The sequence below is a fragment of the Plecotus auritus genome, assembly GCF_963455305.1.
Source record: "Plecotus auritus genome assembly, chromosome: X".
Taxonomy (NCBI): Eukaryota; Metazoa; Chordata; class Mammalia; order Chiroptera; family Vespertilionidae; genus Plecotus; species Plecotus auritus.
In genome coordinates this window covers 141,070,252-141,088,054 of record NC_137784.1, presented here as the reverse complement: position 1 = coordinate 141,088,054, position 17,803 = coordinate 141,070,252, and the positions used below count along the sequence as shown (strand labels likewise).

Sequence of the window (17,803 nt, the reverse complement as noted above, 5' to 3'; positions counted from 1 at the left end):
GCTTCCTTTAAGATGCTTTCTTTGTTTTGAACCTTTTGCATTTTAATTATGTGTCTTGGTGTGGGCCTTTTTGGGTTCATCTTGTTTGGGACTGTGTTTTCTGGACTTTTATGTCTTATTTCCTTCACCATGTTATGGAAGTTTTTCTGTCATTATTTTTTCAAATAAGTTTTTGATTTCTTACTCTTTTCCTTCTGGCACCCCATAATGTGAACATTGGTATGCTTGAAGAGTTGTCCCAGAGGCTCCATACACTATCCTTACTTTTTGGATTCTTTTTTTTTTTTTTTTTGCTGTCCTGATTGGGTGTTTTTTTGCTTCCTTATATTCCAACCTAGTGGCCTGGTTCACAGATTCATGCACATTGAAAGGAAATTAATTGGAAGAAATATTTTAATATTGCTATTCGCCCTTTCTCTATAATAGAAGTGTCAACCAAATTCACGATCGACAATGACAGATCGAAACACACGTGTGCGATTGGTGCCAGTGAGAGCTTTACATGTATTGTGCATGCGTGAGTCAACGTTTATTTTTAAATTGCCAGTGTGTGTCATATGTACTGGATGATCAGACATACGTATAGTTGGTCACTTAGCCTTTCACATATATAGATAGCTGTTTTGATTCTCAGATTCATCAACTCTACTATTGATTCCCTTTAAAGTATTCTTCATTTCAGTTCATGTATCCTTCATTTCTGACTGGTTCTTTTTTATAGTTTATTTGTCCTTTTTTATTATGTTGAAGTTTTCACTGAGTTCATTGCTCATCTTTATAACCAGTGCTTTGAATGCTGCATCTAGTGGATTGCTTGTGTCCATTTTGTTTAGTTCTTTTTTGGAGTTTTGTTCTGTTCTTTCATTTGTGACATGTTTCTTTGTCTCCTCATTTTGGCAGCATCCTGGTGTTTTGTATTAGAGTTGCTATGTCTCTCAGTCTTGGTTGAGTGGCCTAAAATGTAGTAGGTTTCCTGTAGGGTCCAGTGGCACAATCTTCCTAGTCACCCAAGCTGGGCATTTCAGGCCTGGGACACTTAGTCAGACATATGGGGCATGCCAAGGCCAAGGGCATCTGCCACTTGTCTTGTTTGAGAGATTTTAGGAAAAGTCTTTAGCCTGAGCCAAGACAGGCCATTGGTATGGAAAAGCAACTGGAAACAGCTTGGTGGGCCTGCAAGTTGGATGGGCTGGGGTCTCATGGAATCACTAAGACAGGGCGAACAGTGTTAGCCAGTGCTGGCTACTGGTTTTGTGTGAGAAGGGCTCAGAAAAGGAAAAGTGGCCTCTGCCAGCACTTCTGTCTGAGAGAAAAAACACCATCCCAGACATCGCCTTGATGCCAGACAGTTTCTGGTGCCCTTCGAGCTGCTGCCCCAGCAATGTAGCTCAGAGGGTGTGAGTCTGAGTAAGTCCATTAAAAGGAAGGCCATTAAGAGCCCTCCTTCTTGTTTGATACAATCACAATCCCAGCTGGTTTTTACAGCCAGAAGTTGTGGGGACTTCTCTTCCTAGCACTGGAACCCTGGGCTCAGGGGCCTAGTTTGGGTCTGGGACCCCTCATTTCTTAGGGTGAACCTCTGCAGCTGAGATATCCCCCTTGATTTTTATCCGCCACATGTGGGTGTGGGACCGGCCTATTCCGCATCTCCATCCCTCCTACCAGTCTGGATGTGGCTTCTTCTATATATCCTTAGTTTTAGGACTTCTGTTCAGCTGGATTTCAGACGGTTCTGAATGATAGTTGTTCTATAGTTTATTTGTAATTTTGATGTGGTGGTGGGAGGACACAAATACTGCATTTACTTACCCCACCATCTTGACTGGAAGCCCCTGAAGTTTTCTAATTTTATTCCTTTTGCCAGCCCTTTGAATGTTATTAATATTCAAAGAAGAGAAGCTAAGTTCCCCAGGCTCTTCTGTAGCTAATGACAACTGGAATATGTCAGACTCCAGAATTATCTTCTTTCCATTGTTCATTTTCTCATGCAGTCCCATGGATTTTTTTTTTTAAGATAAACTTAAAATATTGTTTCTTGTCTTTTTTTTTTTCTTCAGGGAAGGAACAGTGAGAATGAATGCATATGCATGTATAGCAGTGGGGGGGGGGGAAATTAGGAATAGAATTAGAGTTGGTGAGTTTGATGTATATCATGAGACAGTTGAAAGGCAATTTATGGCAGTTTAAACTGGTAGAGGTTATGGCAAAAAGTAGCTGTTAAGTATAAATGGAAGTTATTAATATTACTCTGGAGATTGTATGAATTGTCATATAACTTAATAAAGTTCTTTCCATTTGTTGGAAAGATGGGTATTATTTGTTTATATTAACAGAGACCATAGTAATAATTTAGATTTATAGCTTATGAGTAAAATTAACAGAATGAGTAAAATTAACAGAGTGCTCCTACATTATCTTATTTGGCAAACGTCCATTTTATAGATAGGAAAAGCTCTTATGCAATAACTAGTGGCTCTTTAAGACACCACTGCACTCGGACCAGCCACTAGTGGCTCTTTTAATAAACACTTAGGTATTCTAAAGAATGCTGCATTCACCCTGGCCATGTGCCTCCTGTCCACCGGAGGGTCATGGGTTTGATCCCTGGTCTGGGTGTGTATGTGAGACAGCCGATCGAGGAATCTCTCTCACGTCAATGTTTCTTTCTCTCCCTTCCTCCTTTTCAAAAAAAAAAAAAAAAAAAAAAAATAATGCTACATTGAGTATGTCTGAGGTAGAAGTGAAATAAATATATTGATTTCTTGGATAATTAAATGGAAGATATGTGCATTATGTCAGGAAGGAAATGCATTTTAGGGTTTTGTCTTTTTCTTAAATGTTTGTATTTTTTATTTCTAGGCTGTTCGCTGCTACGAATCTCTAATCTTAAAAGCTGAAGGAAAAGTGGAGTCTGATTTCTTTTGTCAATTAGGTCACTTCAACCTCTTATTGGAAGATTATCCAAAAGGTAATTTTTCCCCTTGTTAATTACTGTTTGATTTATATATGTCTTTAAAATAATTGTAATAGTTTGTACCCTATCTTTATCAAGGGTACTACCAGTTTTACTTCTAAAAAATTATAAGCTTATGAACATCCTAAATGAGAAAAAAAGAAAGGAAAAAGAAAAAGGCAGGATAGATGGAAATGTGAAGAATTCATGTAACACCTTGTAAATTATCTATAGACCATTCAGTTAAACTTAGAGCCACCTGCATGTGCACTACCGTTCTGTTCCACCTTATGAAAAATTCCTGCCCATCAAAGGTTGTACCATCGTAGAAAGTGAGCCATTGGTGGACACTTCAGAAAAGTAACACAAACTCGGCATTTCTCTTCTTTATCCTGGCTATAGAACTTCCGTTTTAGCTAGACAATATTTGAACAAAAATGTGATATGTAGCCATGTTATTATAAAGGTAAATAACAGAGAGATGATCAGATATGAGCATTGGATAAAGCAAGATTTTTATTCATTTGAAAAGTTTTTTCTTATAAGAATTAAAGTGAGTTAAATAACTGGAGGTAGTCCACTAAGATGTGTCCTTTTTATTTCACCAAACTGTTGATCCCCCGACTATTACTCACTTTGGAAGTTAAAAGCACCCCTAAATATTATCTCCCTTGATACCAAAAGCAAAATCTCTATAGCAGATAAAAATTGCATCTTTATAAGCAAAAACATTTTAACCTTTTGATCATAGTAAACATCTTAATGTGGAGTGGTTGGATTTATTATGCTTGTTTCCACATATATGTTCAGTGGGCAGAACAACTTTTATTACAGGGCTAGAGTGAAGGATTGCTGGAATTTAGTGTTGATGTTTTATTATGCCACTTTTGTGTTAAGTCAGGTGAACACTCTCCTAATGAAAATGCAGTTTTAGTTTGAGACAGGTGTAATCTATGGATTTTGGAGTTAGGCCTGCTTATTTATTTATTTATTTATTTACTTACTTACTTACTTACTTACTTACTTACTTACTTATAGCAGCTCATCTCTATTGTTTGCCATTAGCTGCATTACCATTAGCAGATTATATATACATCCCAGCGCTCTGTCTTCTAATCTATAAAATGAGGGGAGGAGGTGATAGCGACGTTTTGGGATTGTTATGTGAAACTAGTTCGTATTTAGCAAGTTGACTTCCGGATAACAGGCATTAATAATTATTTAATACTCTATTAGATATTTTAATTTTAATTAAATTAGAAAGTTATTTAAAGGAAACCATTACACAAAAGAAACATATTGGATATCTGTGCAATCTAATTTTTTAATGCTGCACCTTTTTTTTTTTTGGTACAGCACACTAATTTGAGAGCACATAGAGATCCAAACTTGAAAATTAGGTTTGCATGTGGGCCTTATGTCCTTGCTGCTTATAGATCATTAAAATATGTATTGGCTTTGAAAACTATTAGTTTATGAATTGAGCTACATTTTCCATTTATAAAATGTTTGGCTGTGAAGGTAATGAAGAATACAAAAATACTTGTTTTGGAAAGTGCTTTTTTCTTTTTTGGAAGGTGAGGTAGGGGGCATGTGGCAACTGGACTATGTTGGCAGACTAGCTGGAGGAAATCCTATATAATAAAAGGCTAATATGCAAAGTGTCCCCTTGACCAGGAGTTCGACCAGCAGGCAGGTCGGTCAACCGCCCATGTCCCCTCCCCCTGGCCAGGCTCGCCGGACCCCATCCATGCATGAATTCATGCACCTGGCCTCTAATATCTCACCTAATAATAGACAAACATGTAAATTGACCGTACTTCTGCTACACACACAGCCAATCAGAGTGAGTATGCAAATTAATCCAACAAAGATGGAGGGTTAATTTGCTTATGCAGGCGTGGAGCGGCCGGGAGGGGCGGGACGCCTGCTATGAGGGGGAGGGGAGGCAGCGGAGGGAGCTACAGGAACGGTGCTCTGGACAGAAGAGAGGACTTGCCGGCTCCTGGGCTGCTGGGAGTGAAGCCAGGGGAAGGAAGGCCTATTCTTGCATGAATATCGTGCAATGGGCCTCTAGTAATCTAATAAAATGGGAAAAGAGAAAGATAACCTAAGAATTTAAGTCTTTGAAAAGATGTGCTCTTAGACCCATTTACCGTTGTATAGATGAACTGGTCATTAATACTGGTTGGCAGTAGGTCGATTCTTTGTTATACGAAGCAGAGGAATGAGAGGCTAGATGCAGAGGTATACATAATATGCATTTTAAGTATTTCTAGCTGATGCTCTATTTCCTAGATGTGAATTGTGTGTGCTTTCTAATCCTTCTTGGAGTTTTATTGACCACATTCTCACTTTAAAAATTCCTTTTAAAATACCAGTTATTGAATTATTTCTATCCTTTCTCTTCATTGTCTTCCTGTAAGTCCAAAACTAGTAGCCCTCATACACCCTACCACCACCACTACCAATTGATGGAAACATTTGTTACCTCAGGCTGCTTCATTTTTCTCTCTGGAACCAGGACAAGATGAAAACCTCCAACCCCAGCCAAATAAACATGTATTTTTAGAGAACAGATTATATAGCATAACTTTTTGGGAAGTAAACAGTAAAACTTGCAGTGAACATGTGAATAAACTGCTCAGGTATATGTATGTGGGGGACTTACTGGCCCTGTTATTGTGAAGGTAGTTCTTTATTGTCCCGAGTCATCATTGTGTGAAATTTTCTGAGTTTGGATTTCCTTTTGAAAAACTGATTCTATTTTTATAGTAGAAAATGGTGGAATTCTCTTTTTTGTATACATTTTTGGACTGTGGTTTTTCTCTTCTTTGTCATTCTGATCCCATCTGTTTCCTGTCTTATAGGAATTCCTAAAAATTTTCTAATCTACAGATGGTATACTTTATCATTCCTGTTATAGATTTATTCATTAAAATATTTTTTCTGTCATTTTAGATGAATTTAAAGCAGAAGGAAAAAAGGCTTTGCGAAACTTAAGCCTTTCTTGTTGATAATGTGTATAGTTTAAAAACATTGCTATCACTTCATTAGGTCATTTGACTTCTAGGAATTTATCCTAAAAAAGTAATTGGTCTATTGTAGGTTGGATTCATCTAGGGCAGTGGTCGGCAAACTCATTAGTCAACAGAGCCAAATAGCAACAGTACAACGATTGAAATTTCTTTTGAGAGCCACATTTTTTAAACTTCTTCTAACGCCACTTCTTCAAAATAGACTCACCCAGGCCGTGGTATTTTGTGGAAGAGCCACACTCAAGGGGCCAAAGAGCCGCATGTGGCTCGCGAGCCGTGGTTTGCCGACCACTGCCCTAGACCCGTGGCCAGTAAACTGCGGCTCACGAGCCACATGCGGCTCTTTGGCCCCTTGAGGGTGGCTCTTCCACAAAATACCATGGCCTGGGCAAGTCTATTTTGAAGAAGTGGCGTTAGAAGAAGTTTAAGTTTAAAAAATTTGGCTCTCAAAAGAAACTTCAATCGTACTGTTGATATTTGGCTCTGTTGACTAATGAGTTTGCCGACCACTGGTCTAGGGAGTTCACATACAGGAAGTTTAGTAAGGAATGACTTTAGGATCAATACCTGTGGAATGTGGGGATGAAGCCAAGATTGGACAGAGGGAGATACCATCTGTGAAAGCCTTGGCCTACTGCATCGGGAGCTCTGGAACTAGAATAGGTGGCTAGGCCTTTATCTTCCATCCATTCGATAATGGATGTGGGTCAGCCTGGGAAGGAGTGTGACTTCAGCAAGGAAGCTCTCTGCAGCAAAGGCAGTTCACTGCTAGAGGCTGTGTGCATGTAGGACTCCCAACAGGCCTTTCTTCAAGGGGGATTTCAGTGTCTTATCGTACCTCCTTTTCACTCCTAACCTCAAAACTAACCCATTGACCTCAGCTGAACCAAACAGCTGATGGAGCTGTTAAACTGCCTTAAGCCATGGAGATGGTGCAGCGATTTCTCTTCTTTGGGTTGGAGAACAACTCGAGAAGCAGACAACCCTGGGCTGAAAGGCAAGCATATATAATCTTGTGAATATATGTGATGGAGCCTTGGAGCAGTATAATTAATAGAATTATATGTAAACTAGAGGCCTGGTGCACGAAATTCGTGCACAGGGGAGAGGGGGTGTCGCTCAGCCCAGCCTGCACCCTCTCCAATCTGGGACCCCTCGAGGGATGTCCGACTGCCCGTTTAAGCCCGATCGCACCGGGATCGGGCTTAAACGGGCAGTCGGACATCCCTCTCACAATCCAGGACTGCTGGCTCCCAACTGCTCACCTGCCTGCCTTCCTGATTGCCCCTAACCGCTTCTGCCTGCCAGCCTGATCACCCCCTAACCCAGGGGTGGGCAAACTTTTTGACTCGAGGGCCACAATGGGTTCTTAAACTGGACCGGAGGGCTGGAACAAAAGCATGGATGGAGTGTTTGTGTGAACTAATAAAAATTCAAAGTAAAGGAGCGGAGGGAAGAGCAAGAGAACCGGATAGAACAGCCAGATCCGGCCCGCGGGCCGTAGTTTGCACACGGCTGCCCTAACCACTCCCCTGCCAGCCTGATTGATGCCTAACTGCTCCCCTGCCAGCCTGTTTGCCCCTAACTGCCCTCCCCTGCAGGCCTGGTCACCCCTAACTGCCCTCCCCTGCAGGCCTGGTCACCCCTAACTGCCCTCCCCTTCAGGCCTGGGTCCCCCCCAAATGCCCTCCCCTGCAGGCCTGGTCACCTCTAACTGCCCTCCCCTGCAGGCCTGGTCCTCCCCAACTGCTCTCCCCTGCAGGCCTGGTCACCCCTAACTGCCCTCCCCTGAAGGCCTGGGTCCCTCCCAACTGCCTTTCCCAGCAGACCTGGTCGCCCCCAACTTCCCTCCTCTACCGGCTTGGTCACCCCTAAACTGCCCTCCCCTGCAGGCTTGATCGCCCCCAACAGCCCTCCTTTGCAGGCCTGGTCCGTCCCAACTGCCCTCCCTTGCTGGCCATTTTGTGGTGGCCATCTTGTGTCCACATAGCGGCAGGATCTTTGACCACATGGGGGCAGCCATCTTGTGTGTTGGAGTGATGGTCAATCTGCATATTACTCTTTTATTAGATAGGATAGAGGCCTGGTGCATGGGGGGGGGGGCAGCTGGTTTGCCCTGAATGGTGTCCCGGATCAGGGTGGGGGTTCCCTTGGGGCATGAGGCGGCCTGGGCGAGAGGCATGTGGTGGTTTGCAGGCTGGCCACGCCCCCTGGCAACACAAGCGGAGGCCCTGGTATCTGGGGTTTATTTATCTTCTACAATTGAAACTTTGTAGCCTGGAGCGGAGCCAAGCCTTCTGCTTGCTCCATGGTGGCAGCCATTTCTTTTGGGATTTATGTATCTTCTATAATTGAAACTTTGTAGCCTTAAGCGAGGCCTGGGCCGGCCAGGGTGTGCGGAAAGCTTGGCTTCCTCCATCACCGGGGGCAACCCTAGCCTCCTGCTCTTTCCAGCTCTGTGGCTGCCGCCATTTCTGTTTGGGTTTATGTATCTTCTATCATTGAAACTTTGTAGCCTTGAGTGGAAGCCTAGGCCGGCAAGGGTAGGCGGAAAGCTTGGCTTCCTCCATCGCCGGGGAAACCCAAGCCTCCCTCCTGCTCTCTGTGGCTGTAGCCATCTTAGTTGGGTTTATTTGCATTATTCGCTCCTGATTGGCTGGTAGGCGTGGCTGGTGGGTGTGGCTTGTGGGTGTAGCGGAGTGGTGGTTAATTTGCATAGTACTCTTATTAGATAGGATATCAAGTAAATATGTGTGGCATATTATATGAGAGGGTAATCACTAAGTTAAGTTAGTTACTTAGAAAATCAGGTAGCAAATTACCTCAACGTATACAGCAAAATCATAAAAAGATAGAAACCCCAAGGTAAGAGATTAGGGGGATGGATAGTAGGAGTTTCAGAAGTAAAAAAAAAAATAGTTGGAGATATAATAATTAATTATTGCTGATATTAGTATGAAAAACTAAAAAATAGTTTCTTCCTGGTTTGTTTAAAAATAGTTTCTTCTTCGTTTGTGGTGAGCTAGAAGCTTTCCCTGAAATTCCAGACAGTGATAGATTTTCCTTCCTCAAGTAATTGGTCATTTGTTGCATTGTCTGTTGCTTTTGGGCAAAATAGGTTTTCATTGTTTTAGTTCCTCAGCAGTAATAAGTGGCTAGGACAAATTACTTACATTCCAAGCGTTGTTAATGTGGGGAAGTCTTAAGTCAGAGTTGGGGAGCTCTCTCTTTTTTGTCTTTCTTGATTGGAATGACAATACTCCATCTTGATATATATATGTGTATATATATGTGTGTGTGTATATATATATATATATATATATATACATATATATATGTATATATATATGTATATATATATAATTAAAAGAACAGAAAGTACATAGTTTTTCAATAACTTTGACTTTGGTATCTTTAAGAATTATCAATTTTTTGATTTTTGCATGGTTCACTTATTGCTATGGCTGTTGGAAGTAAAGTTTGTGATTCTTTTAAGAATTTGCTCTTTGTTTAAAGCTTCTTTCAGATAGTCATTGGGAATTAGTTTGCATAGCATATATGTTTGAGATACAATACAAATTGACTTTTGAAATAAAAATGATATAAAAATCCAGAACATTGACATATAATATCCATAGAATGAATATCTCTGAAAACTGATACAGTGTAAGGTGATTGTTTCATGTTTTCATTGTATTCACAGTTATTGCACCCTATTTCTCCATATAACTTCATAAATGTATTTCTTTATTTTTAACCACTAATACCTTCATTCACTTTCTTTGCAATTTGAGAACCACCAATTTTCTTCAATCTACTCGTGGCCTAGAGTTAGAAAATATAATTGAGAAATAACTGCAAGTAAGCACAATAGTGACCATACCGAGGTTGCCAGAAGCCTGTGTCCAGTCAACAAGCAAAAGTTACAGTAGCTTCAAGAACCAGGGAGCTGGTGGCAGAACATATTGAAGGAACACAAAGAAGACACCTACTTGGTGTCTCTTGTGGTAAGCCAAATGTGAGATACAAAGACATCGCGTATATTATTTTAATAATGACAAAGAAGTATTAAATCTTAGATTTCAGTAGATGTATTAGTTTGACTTGAAGACCTCAGTGAAAATACTGACACAGGAGTAAACTTTTCTAATTTCCTGTTTTCTCCTCTCTATAATCTGAAATCTTTTCAGACTTGTGGAGAGACAGGAACATGGGATCAAATGTCTGTTGTGGTAGATGCTGTCCAGAGGTTTTTCAAATGTTAATATGTATTAATATATATTAATGCTATATATATATATGTATATATATATGTATATATATGTATGTGTGTGTGTATATATATAATGGAAGGTGTAGATTTGAAAAGGTAGAAAGGTGACTAGAGAGTTAGGCACACCAGTCATTTATATACAATGAAACAGTTAATATAAGCTCTCTGAGATAGCATTTATCCCAAGGTATAAATACAGTTTTTCAGTTCAGCCACAGAAAAACAAAGAAATCTATTGACTTAATAACCTTAGGCAACCACAACCTGTTCTGGCCTAAAGATGGCAGTCAGTGCAACTGACAGATTTTATGTGTTCTTTCCTTTCCTTCCCTTTCATACCCATAGACTCACCCACTAGCAGCTAACCTGCTGCCTATAGTGTTACACATTGGGTTAGGGATGAAAAGAGAAATGCTGAGTTCTGCCTGATGTAAATGTATGGTCTAATCCAGGGTTCCTCTAACTTTTTAAACAGGGGGCCAGTTTGCTGTCCCTCAGACCGTTGGAGGGCCGGACTATAGTTTAAAAAAAAAAACTATGAACAAATTCCTATGCGCACTGCGGGCCCGGGACGAGTCGGCTGCTAAGCAGGACAGGCAGCGGCACCTGGCGGGCCAGATAAATGTCCTCGGTGGGCCGCATGTGGCCCGAGGGCCATAGTTTGAGGACACCTGGTCTAATCCTATCTAATAAAGAGGGAATATGCTAATTTACCATCACTCAGTCACAAAGATTGCTGCACCCACAGCTGAAGCCAAGTTCCCATAAGGAGCCTTAACGAGCAATCAGCAGGGACCTGAGGCTACGCCCTCCCCCGCCCCCGTAGGGCTTGACAGAGGACCTCAGGCCATGCCCCCCACCCCAGCACCAGGCTGGGGGACCTCAGACCGCACCCCCTGCCCAGTGGGGCTTGATGGGGGACCTCAGGCTGCACCCCCCGCCCCAGCATTGGGCCAGGGGACCTGAGGCTGCGTCCCCCTGCCTGGCTGGGCTTGACAGGGGACCTCAGGCTGTGCCCCCCACCCAGCGGGGCTTGACAGAGGACCTCAAGGTGCACCCCCAGTGCTGGGTCGGGGGAACTCGGACCCCCCCACCCACCCCAGCACCAGGCTGGGGAACCTCAGACCGCACCCCCCACCTGGCAGGGCTTGACAGAGGACCTCAGAGCTAACCCCCCACCTGGTGGGGCTTGACAGGGGACCTCAGGCCTTGCCCTTTGCCCCAGCGCCAGGCCAGGGGACCTGAGGCCATGCCCCCCGCCTGGCAGGGCTTGATGGGGGACCTCAAGGTGCGCTTCCCGTCCTGGTCCTGGGCTAGGGGACCTCAGGCTGTTGCCCCCGCCCCAGTGCCAGGCCGGGGAACCTCAGGCCGCGCTCCCCACCAGGTGGGGCTTGACAGGGGACTTCAGGCCGCCCCCCCCATCCCGGCACCAGGCCGGGGGACCTAGGCCGCAACCCCCTACCCCAGTACCGGGCCAGGGGACCTGAGGCTGTGCCCCCCTGCCCAGTGGGGCTTGACGGGGGACCTGAGGCTGTGCCCCCCTCTCCCCCCACCTGGCAGGGCTTGACGGGGGACCTCAGGCCATGTCCCCCACCCAGCAGGGCTTGACAGGGGATCTCAGGCCATGTTCCCCACCTGGCGGGGCTTGACGTGGGACCTCAAGGCATAGCCCCCGCCCCGGTCTGGCTTGGGGGACCTCAGGCCACGCCCCCCATCCTGGCACCAGGCCAGGGGCCCTGAGGCTACGTCCCCTGCCCGGGCTTGACAAGGGTGGGACTGGCCAGGTCTGGATCTAGCCCAATGGGGGCGGGGGCCGGCCGGATCTGGGTCTCAGGCGATTTTGAGGCATGTGTGGGTGGGCGGGAACTTGACTCTGGGTCCCGTGGTGCGCCCCAGACTCTGACAGGAAGAAGGTTTTCATATACATTTTACTAATTTTCTTTCATCTCTGGCACTTCTATTATAGAGAAAGGGCAAATAGCAATATTAAATTATTTCCTCTAATTAATCCCTTTTTAATGTGCACAAATTTTGTGCACCGGGCCACTAGTATATAATATAGGAGTATAGATTGAAATTTAAATCCTTTTCTTTATTGCATTTATAGTGCATCTAACTCTGAAGAAGACTCCCTTTTCCTGGCAAAGCTATCACCCTTAACCTACAGTGTCGTTTCTTTTAATCCTTGTGCTGTCTGTATAGACTTGTCACTAGGCATGCTTTCTTTCTCTTCTTTTGACAATCTTAACTTAGAGCCATAATATTTCCAAGCATGTTCAAGTCTCTGTCACCTACTAAATCTTTATCCCTTTTTATTTCCTCACTCTGTTTCTATGGATCTCTATTTTATTTAATTCCAAACGAGTTGTAGAATGGCTTTGGATTTTTCTTTTTATTCTTCAGTTATACTGTACGCCCCCCCCCCTTAATCTTTACCCGATGACATATTTGTTTGTTTTTTTAAATTGAGAAAGAGAGGTTGGTTGGTTGACATCATCTTTATGCCAAAAAGATGAACATTATTCAAATAAGTTACTCAGATACGTTATGTTTTGGCTAATGCTTCTCTAATTTTAATATATTCAGAAAGTTCTCTATGTTATTCATATGTATTTAGGTGCTTGACTGATAAACTATGAAAACATTAGAAATGGAGTTTTAGAACATACTTATTTCCATTTTCCCCTATTATACTCTTTGAAAATCTTATTTGAAAATCTGAGAGTCATTTTTAAAAATTGAGGTATAATTGAAATATAACATTAGTTTCAGGTGTACAGCAAATATATATAATACAAATACTAAATGCTGTACAGAAAATAGAGTTAACATCCATCACCATACATAGTTACAAAATTTTTTTTCTTGTAATGAGAACATTTAAGATTTACTCTCTTAGCAACTTTCAAATATAGTTATCATGTTGTACATTACATCCCCATGACTTATTTATTGCTCATCAGTTTTTTAAAATGTGATCTCTCTGCCAATTCTAATATGTATATATAACTTTTTGTTTGCCTTTTAACCTCCTCCTCACCAAGTTCTTAGATTGATAGGAACTACTTTAATTTTTTTCTGAGCCCTTTATACCTTGAGGTAGATGTAAGAGTATAGGATATCCTGTTTTGGAATTGAGTTGGAGTAAGGTAATTCTGAGGTGGATTTCTTGTTGATTGTATGAAAGGAAGCTTCACAGACAAAATAGCTCTTTTGCCATTTGAGGTTTTTGAGCTCTTAGTCATTCTTGTAAGTTAAAGATCCCTTGTGAAAACAAATAACCTAGCATATTCTGGAGTAGCATTGGAACAATCTTAATTCTCTTACCAGATTTGGTCTCTGTGGAAAGTCAGGTTGGTGAAAGAGGTAGCTTAGATTCTGTTCATGTACAGGTCTGACATGTGACCATGGCTTTACAACCTTGAACTCGATATATTTGACAATGAGTGTGTTGGGGGGTAGATTTCTAAATTTTCTGAATTATTTCATCTTAACTCCGTCTGCTGGGAGCTGGGTTTGGTGGGAAGTTTGTTATAATGTTTCTTTTCATGTTTCTTGAATTACTGATTTTGAAATAGGACATAATTGTGACTCATACTTACCTTTCTCCTTTCAGCATTATCTGCATACCAGAGGTACTACAGTTTACAATCTGACTACTGGAAGGTTAGTGCACATTTGCATGCCTATGTCTCTTTGTTTTTTTGGAGGGTGGGGGAGAGGCGGGAAGGGTTCTTTTATTTTGTTAAATAATTTGGTTAATTACTTTAAAATATTACTTTCAGGGAAGGGGATTGGAAAAGGAAAAATGAGTGTACTTTTTGCTCTTTTGTATGAATCACTTTGTATTTTATTAAAAGAATTAGATTACTCTGACACAAATCTTTTGGCCAAAGATGACCCTAAGCACGAGAATTTATAATTTAAAAAAGTATGTTTTCATTGATTTCACAGAGAAAGCGAGGGAGAGGGAGGGGGGAGGGGGAGAGAGAAAGAGAGACAGAGAGAGAGAGAGAGAGAATGAGAGAATGAGAATGAGAATGAAAGAGAGAAACATCGTTCTGAGAAACATTGATCAACTGCATCTTGCACACCCCCTGCTGGGAATTGAGCACACAACCTGGGCATGTGCCCTGACCGGGAATTGAACCAGCGACATGGTGCATGGGACGATGCTCAACCAACTGAGTCACACCTGCCAGGGCATACGTGTGAGAATTTAAAAGCAAGCAAGGCCAATTGTAACAATATTCTTTATCAGGCTGAAAAGGGAAGGCATAATGGGAAAATTATAATGGAAATCTTTCTTGGTATAGTCTGTCTATAATTGGAGTTTAGAAGACAATGGAACCTAACTATTTTTTAAAAGACCTACCTAAATGAAGAATTGTGCACAGCAGTGACCATTTGTTTTCTTAGTTTAAGCTGTGCATAAAGTTACTTGGGCAGGCTAATCTTTTACGTCATGTATACTTTATGTATAAATTTATTGACCAATGGGGTTTTTAGCTGAATTGACATTTCAGATTTTTAAGATTTTTGTTTTTCTGTTACCTAGTTTATCTTTCTTTTTGATCGGTTGAATTTTTTAAAAATGCATTTTAGTAAAATTTTTAATGTATTGAAAATGTCTGCTCTAGTCTGAGGCTTATCTTTTAAAAAGTTTATTGGAGTATAATTTACATACCATGAAACTCAACTGTTTTAACTATGCAATTCAGTGACTTTTAGTAAATTTCCAGAGTTGTGCAACCATAACCACAGTCTCATCTTCCCATAATGAAACCTCCTGCCCATCCCCTGGCAGGTACTAATCTACTTGCTGTATGTATTTGTATTTTCAGGATATTTCATATAAATGTCATATAACATGTGGTCTTTTGTGACTTGTTCTTTTCACTTAGCATATGTTTTCAGAGTTGATCCATTTATAGCATGTATTAATACTTGATTCCTTTTTACTCTCTAATAATATTCAAATGTATGGATGTGCCATCACTTGATGGGTACTTAAGTTGTTTCCACTTTTTGGCTATTGTGAATAATGCTACTGGTGAACATCTGTGTACAAGTTTCTGTGTGGATATATATTTTTATTTCTCTTAGATACATAATCAGGAGTGGAATTGCTGGGTTGCAAAATAAATCTATGTTTAAAATTTTTAGAAACTGTTTTCCAGAGTACCGTACCACTTTATAGTTTCACCAGCAATCATTCCAATTTCTTCATATCCTCGTGAACACTTGTAATTGTTCAGTTTTTTTAAAAATATATTTTTTTATTGATTTCAGAGATGAAGGGAGAGGGAGAGAGAGATAGAAACATCAGTGATGAGAGAGAATCATCCAGTGGCTGCCTCCTGCACACCTGGGCATATGCCCTGGCCTCCTTGTTCCTAGGTCGATGCTCAACCACTGAGCACACTGCCCGGGCTGTTCAGTTTTCAGTGTGGTCATCCTAGTAGATGTGAACTAGAGTCTTATTATGTTTTTTATTTGCATTTTCCTAGTGACTGATGATGTTGAATATCTTTTAATGAACATATTAGCTACTTATATATAGTCTTTGGTTAAATGCCTATATAAACCCTTTGCCTATTTTTAAATTTGTTTTTTTAAAAAAATTAGAGCATTGTATAAGTATATAAATAAGTGGAACAACATATCAATGGTTCTCTTTCTCCCTTTCTTCCTTCCTCTCTCTCTCTCTAAAATCAATTTAAAAAAATTAATGCATTGTAAGAGTTCTTTCCCCCCCAAAAAACAATTATTTTTATTGTTGAAAGTATTACAGATAGTAGTACATATGTCTCCTTTAAGAGTTCTTTATGGTACATTCCTGTTACAATGAATCACTTATTGGACATATAATTTGAATTTTACTTAAGTCTGTGGCTTGTATAGTCACTTCTTGATGGTATATTTGATGGCTTGTATAGCTTCATTTTTAAAAAATTTTAAAAAAATATCTTTATTGATTTCAGAGAGGAAGGGAGGAGAGAGAGATAGAAACATCAATGATGAGAGAGAATCATTGATTGGCTGCCTCCTGCATGTCCCCTACCGGGAATCAAGCCCACAACCTGGGCATGTGCCCTTGATCAGAATTGAACCTGGGACCCTTCAGTCCGCAGGTTGGCACTCTATCCACTGAGCCAAACCAGCTAGGGCAACTTGGCTTTATTCGTGATAGTATATTTAGAACTGCAGAAATTTAATTTTGATAACATCCAACTTTGCAACGTTTTCTTTTATTACTTATGCTTTTTTTTTTTAGATCTTTTTTTTTTTAAATATATTTTATTGATATTTCACAGAGAGGAAGGGAGAGGGATAGAGAGCTAGAAACATCGATGAGAGAGAAACATCGATCAGCTGCCTCCTGCACGCCCCCTACTGGGGATGTGCCCGCAACCAAGGTACATGCCCTTGACCGGAATCGAACCTGGGACCCTTCAGTCCGCAGGCCGACGCTCTATCCACTGAGCCAAACCGGTTTCGGCATTACTTATGCTTTTGGTATTGTACCTAAGAAATCTTTGCCTAACTCAAGGTCATGATGATTTATTATAGATTATTCAATCTGTTGCTTCAGTATTTTCCTTTACAGATGGCACTGCAATAAGCAGTAAAAGTGACTTTTCATGATGTTGTTAGTAATGCTTTGGTGTAAAGACTCTTTGGTGTAGAGTTCTTCATAAGTGGGATTGCTAGGTGGAAGCTTAAGTGTTAAATACCACTCCTTTGGGAATACTTGTTTCCCTTTGGTCTTAATCTGGAAAGTTCCTGTCAGTGGGCTTTTTGCCAATCTGATAGGTCAGAAATGGTGTCTTATTGTTGTTTAAATTCATATTTTCTTAGTTGATAGTGAGGTTGTTTTTATTTTTTTTAAATTGAAGTTTGAAGACTATTTTGTAGTTCTTTTTCTTTGAAATATTTGTGTTGCTCATTTTTCTATTGGGCCATTGTTTTCTTTGTGTGTTTTATATGGTCATATTTTATGTATGAGTTGTATTTTTTCCTGTGATATAAATCGCAGATATTTGTCATTTGTTTTACTTTGCTTTTGTGTTTTTGCCCATGCAGAAATTTATTTCTTTGTAGTCAAATATGTCAGTCTTTTCTTAAGTTGCATCTGCATTTTGAATCATAAGACAGCTTTTTCCTCACTCATAGGTGTTAGAGAAATTAACCCACTTTTTTCATTTAGTATTTCAGTGGTTTTAGTTTTTAATTTAAATTTGTGATCAATTTGGGATGTATAGTGTAATTATCCCAACGCAGTATATTGTTCTAAAAAAAAATCTGTCTTTTCTTCCACTAATTTGAGATGTTGCCTTAATTGTATACTAAATTTTCATATGCAGTTTTGTATCTGGATTTTCTGGTCTATTTCCTTAGTCCTGTTCATTAACTAATATGCTGCTTTACTTACAGAGGCCTTATATGTTTTAATATATGGTAGTGCTAGGGCACCATTTCCCTCCCCCCCTTTTTTTTTTTTTTAGAGTTTCTCTGCTGTCCCTTTAAGGCAGACGT

General features: G+C 40.8%; 1 protein-coding gene across 8 annotated transcripts in view; it reads left to right on the top strand.

Moving 5' to 3' along the window:
- KDM6A (lysine demethylase 6A) overlaps positions 1 to 17,803 on the top strand; it is a 159,950-nt gene that overhangs the window by 50,358 nt on the left and 91,789 nt on the right. For all 8 annotated transcript variants that reach the window (XM_080651992.1, XM_080651991.1, XM_080651989.1 and 5 more), the window contains exons 3-4: positions 2,860 to 2,968; positions 13,881 to 13,930. In XM_080651992.1, the coding sequence (XP_080508118.1) occupies positions 2,860 to 2,968; positions 13,881 to 13,930 (159 nt within the window). The remainder of the gene's footprint in view (positions 1 to 2,859; positions 2,969 to 13,880; positions 13,931 to 17,803) is intronic.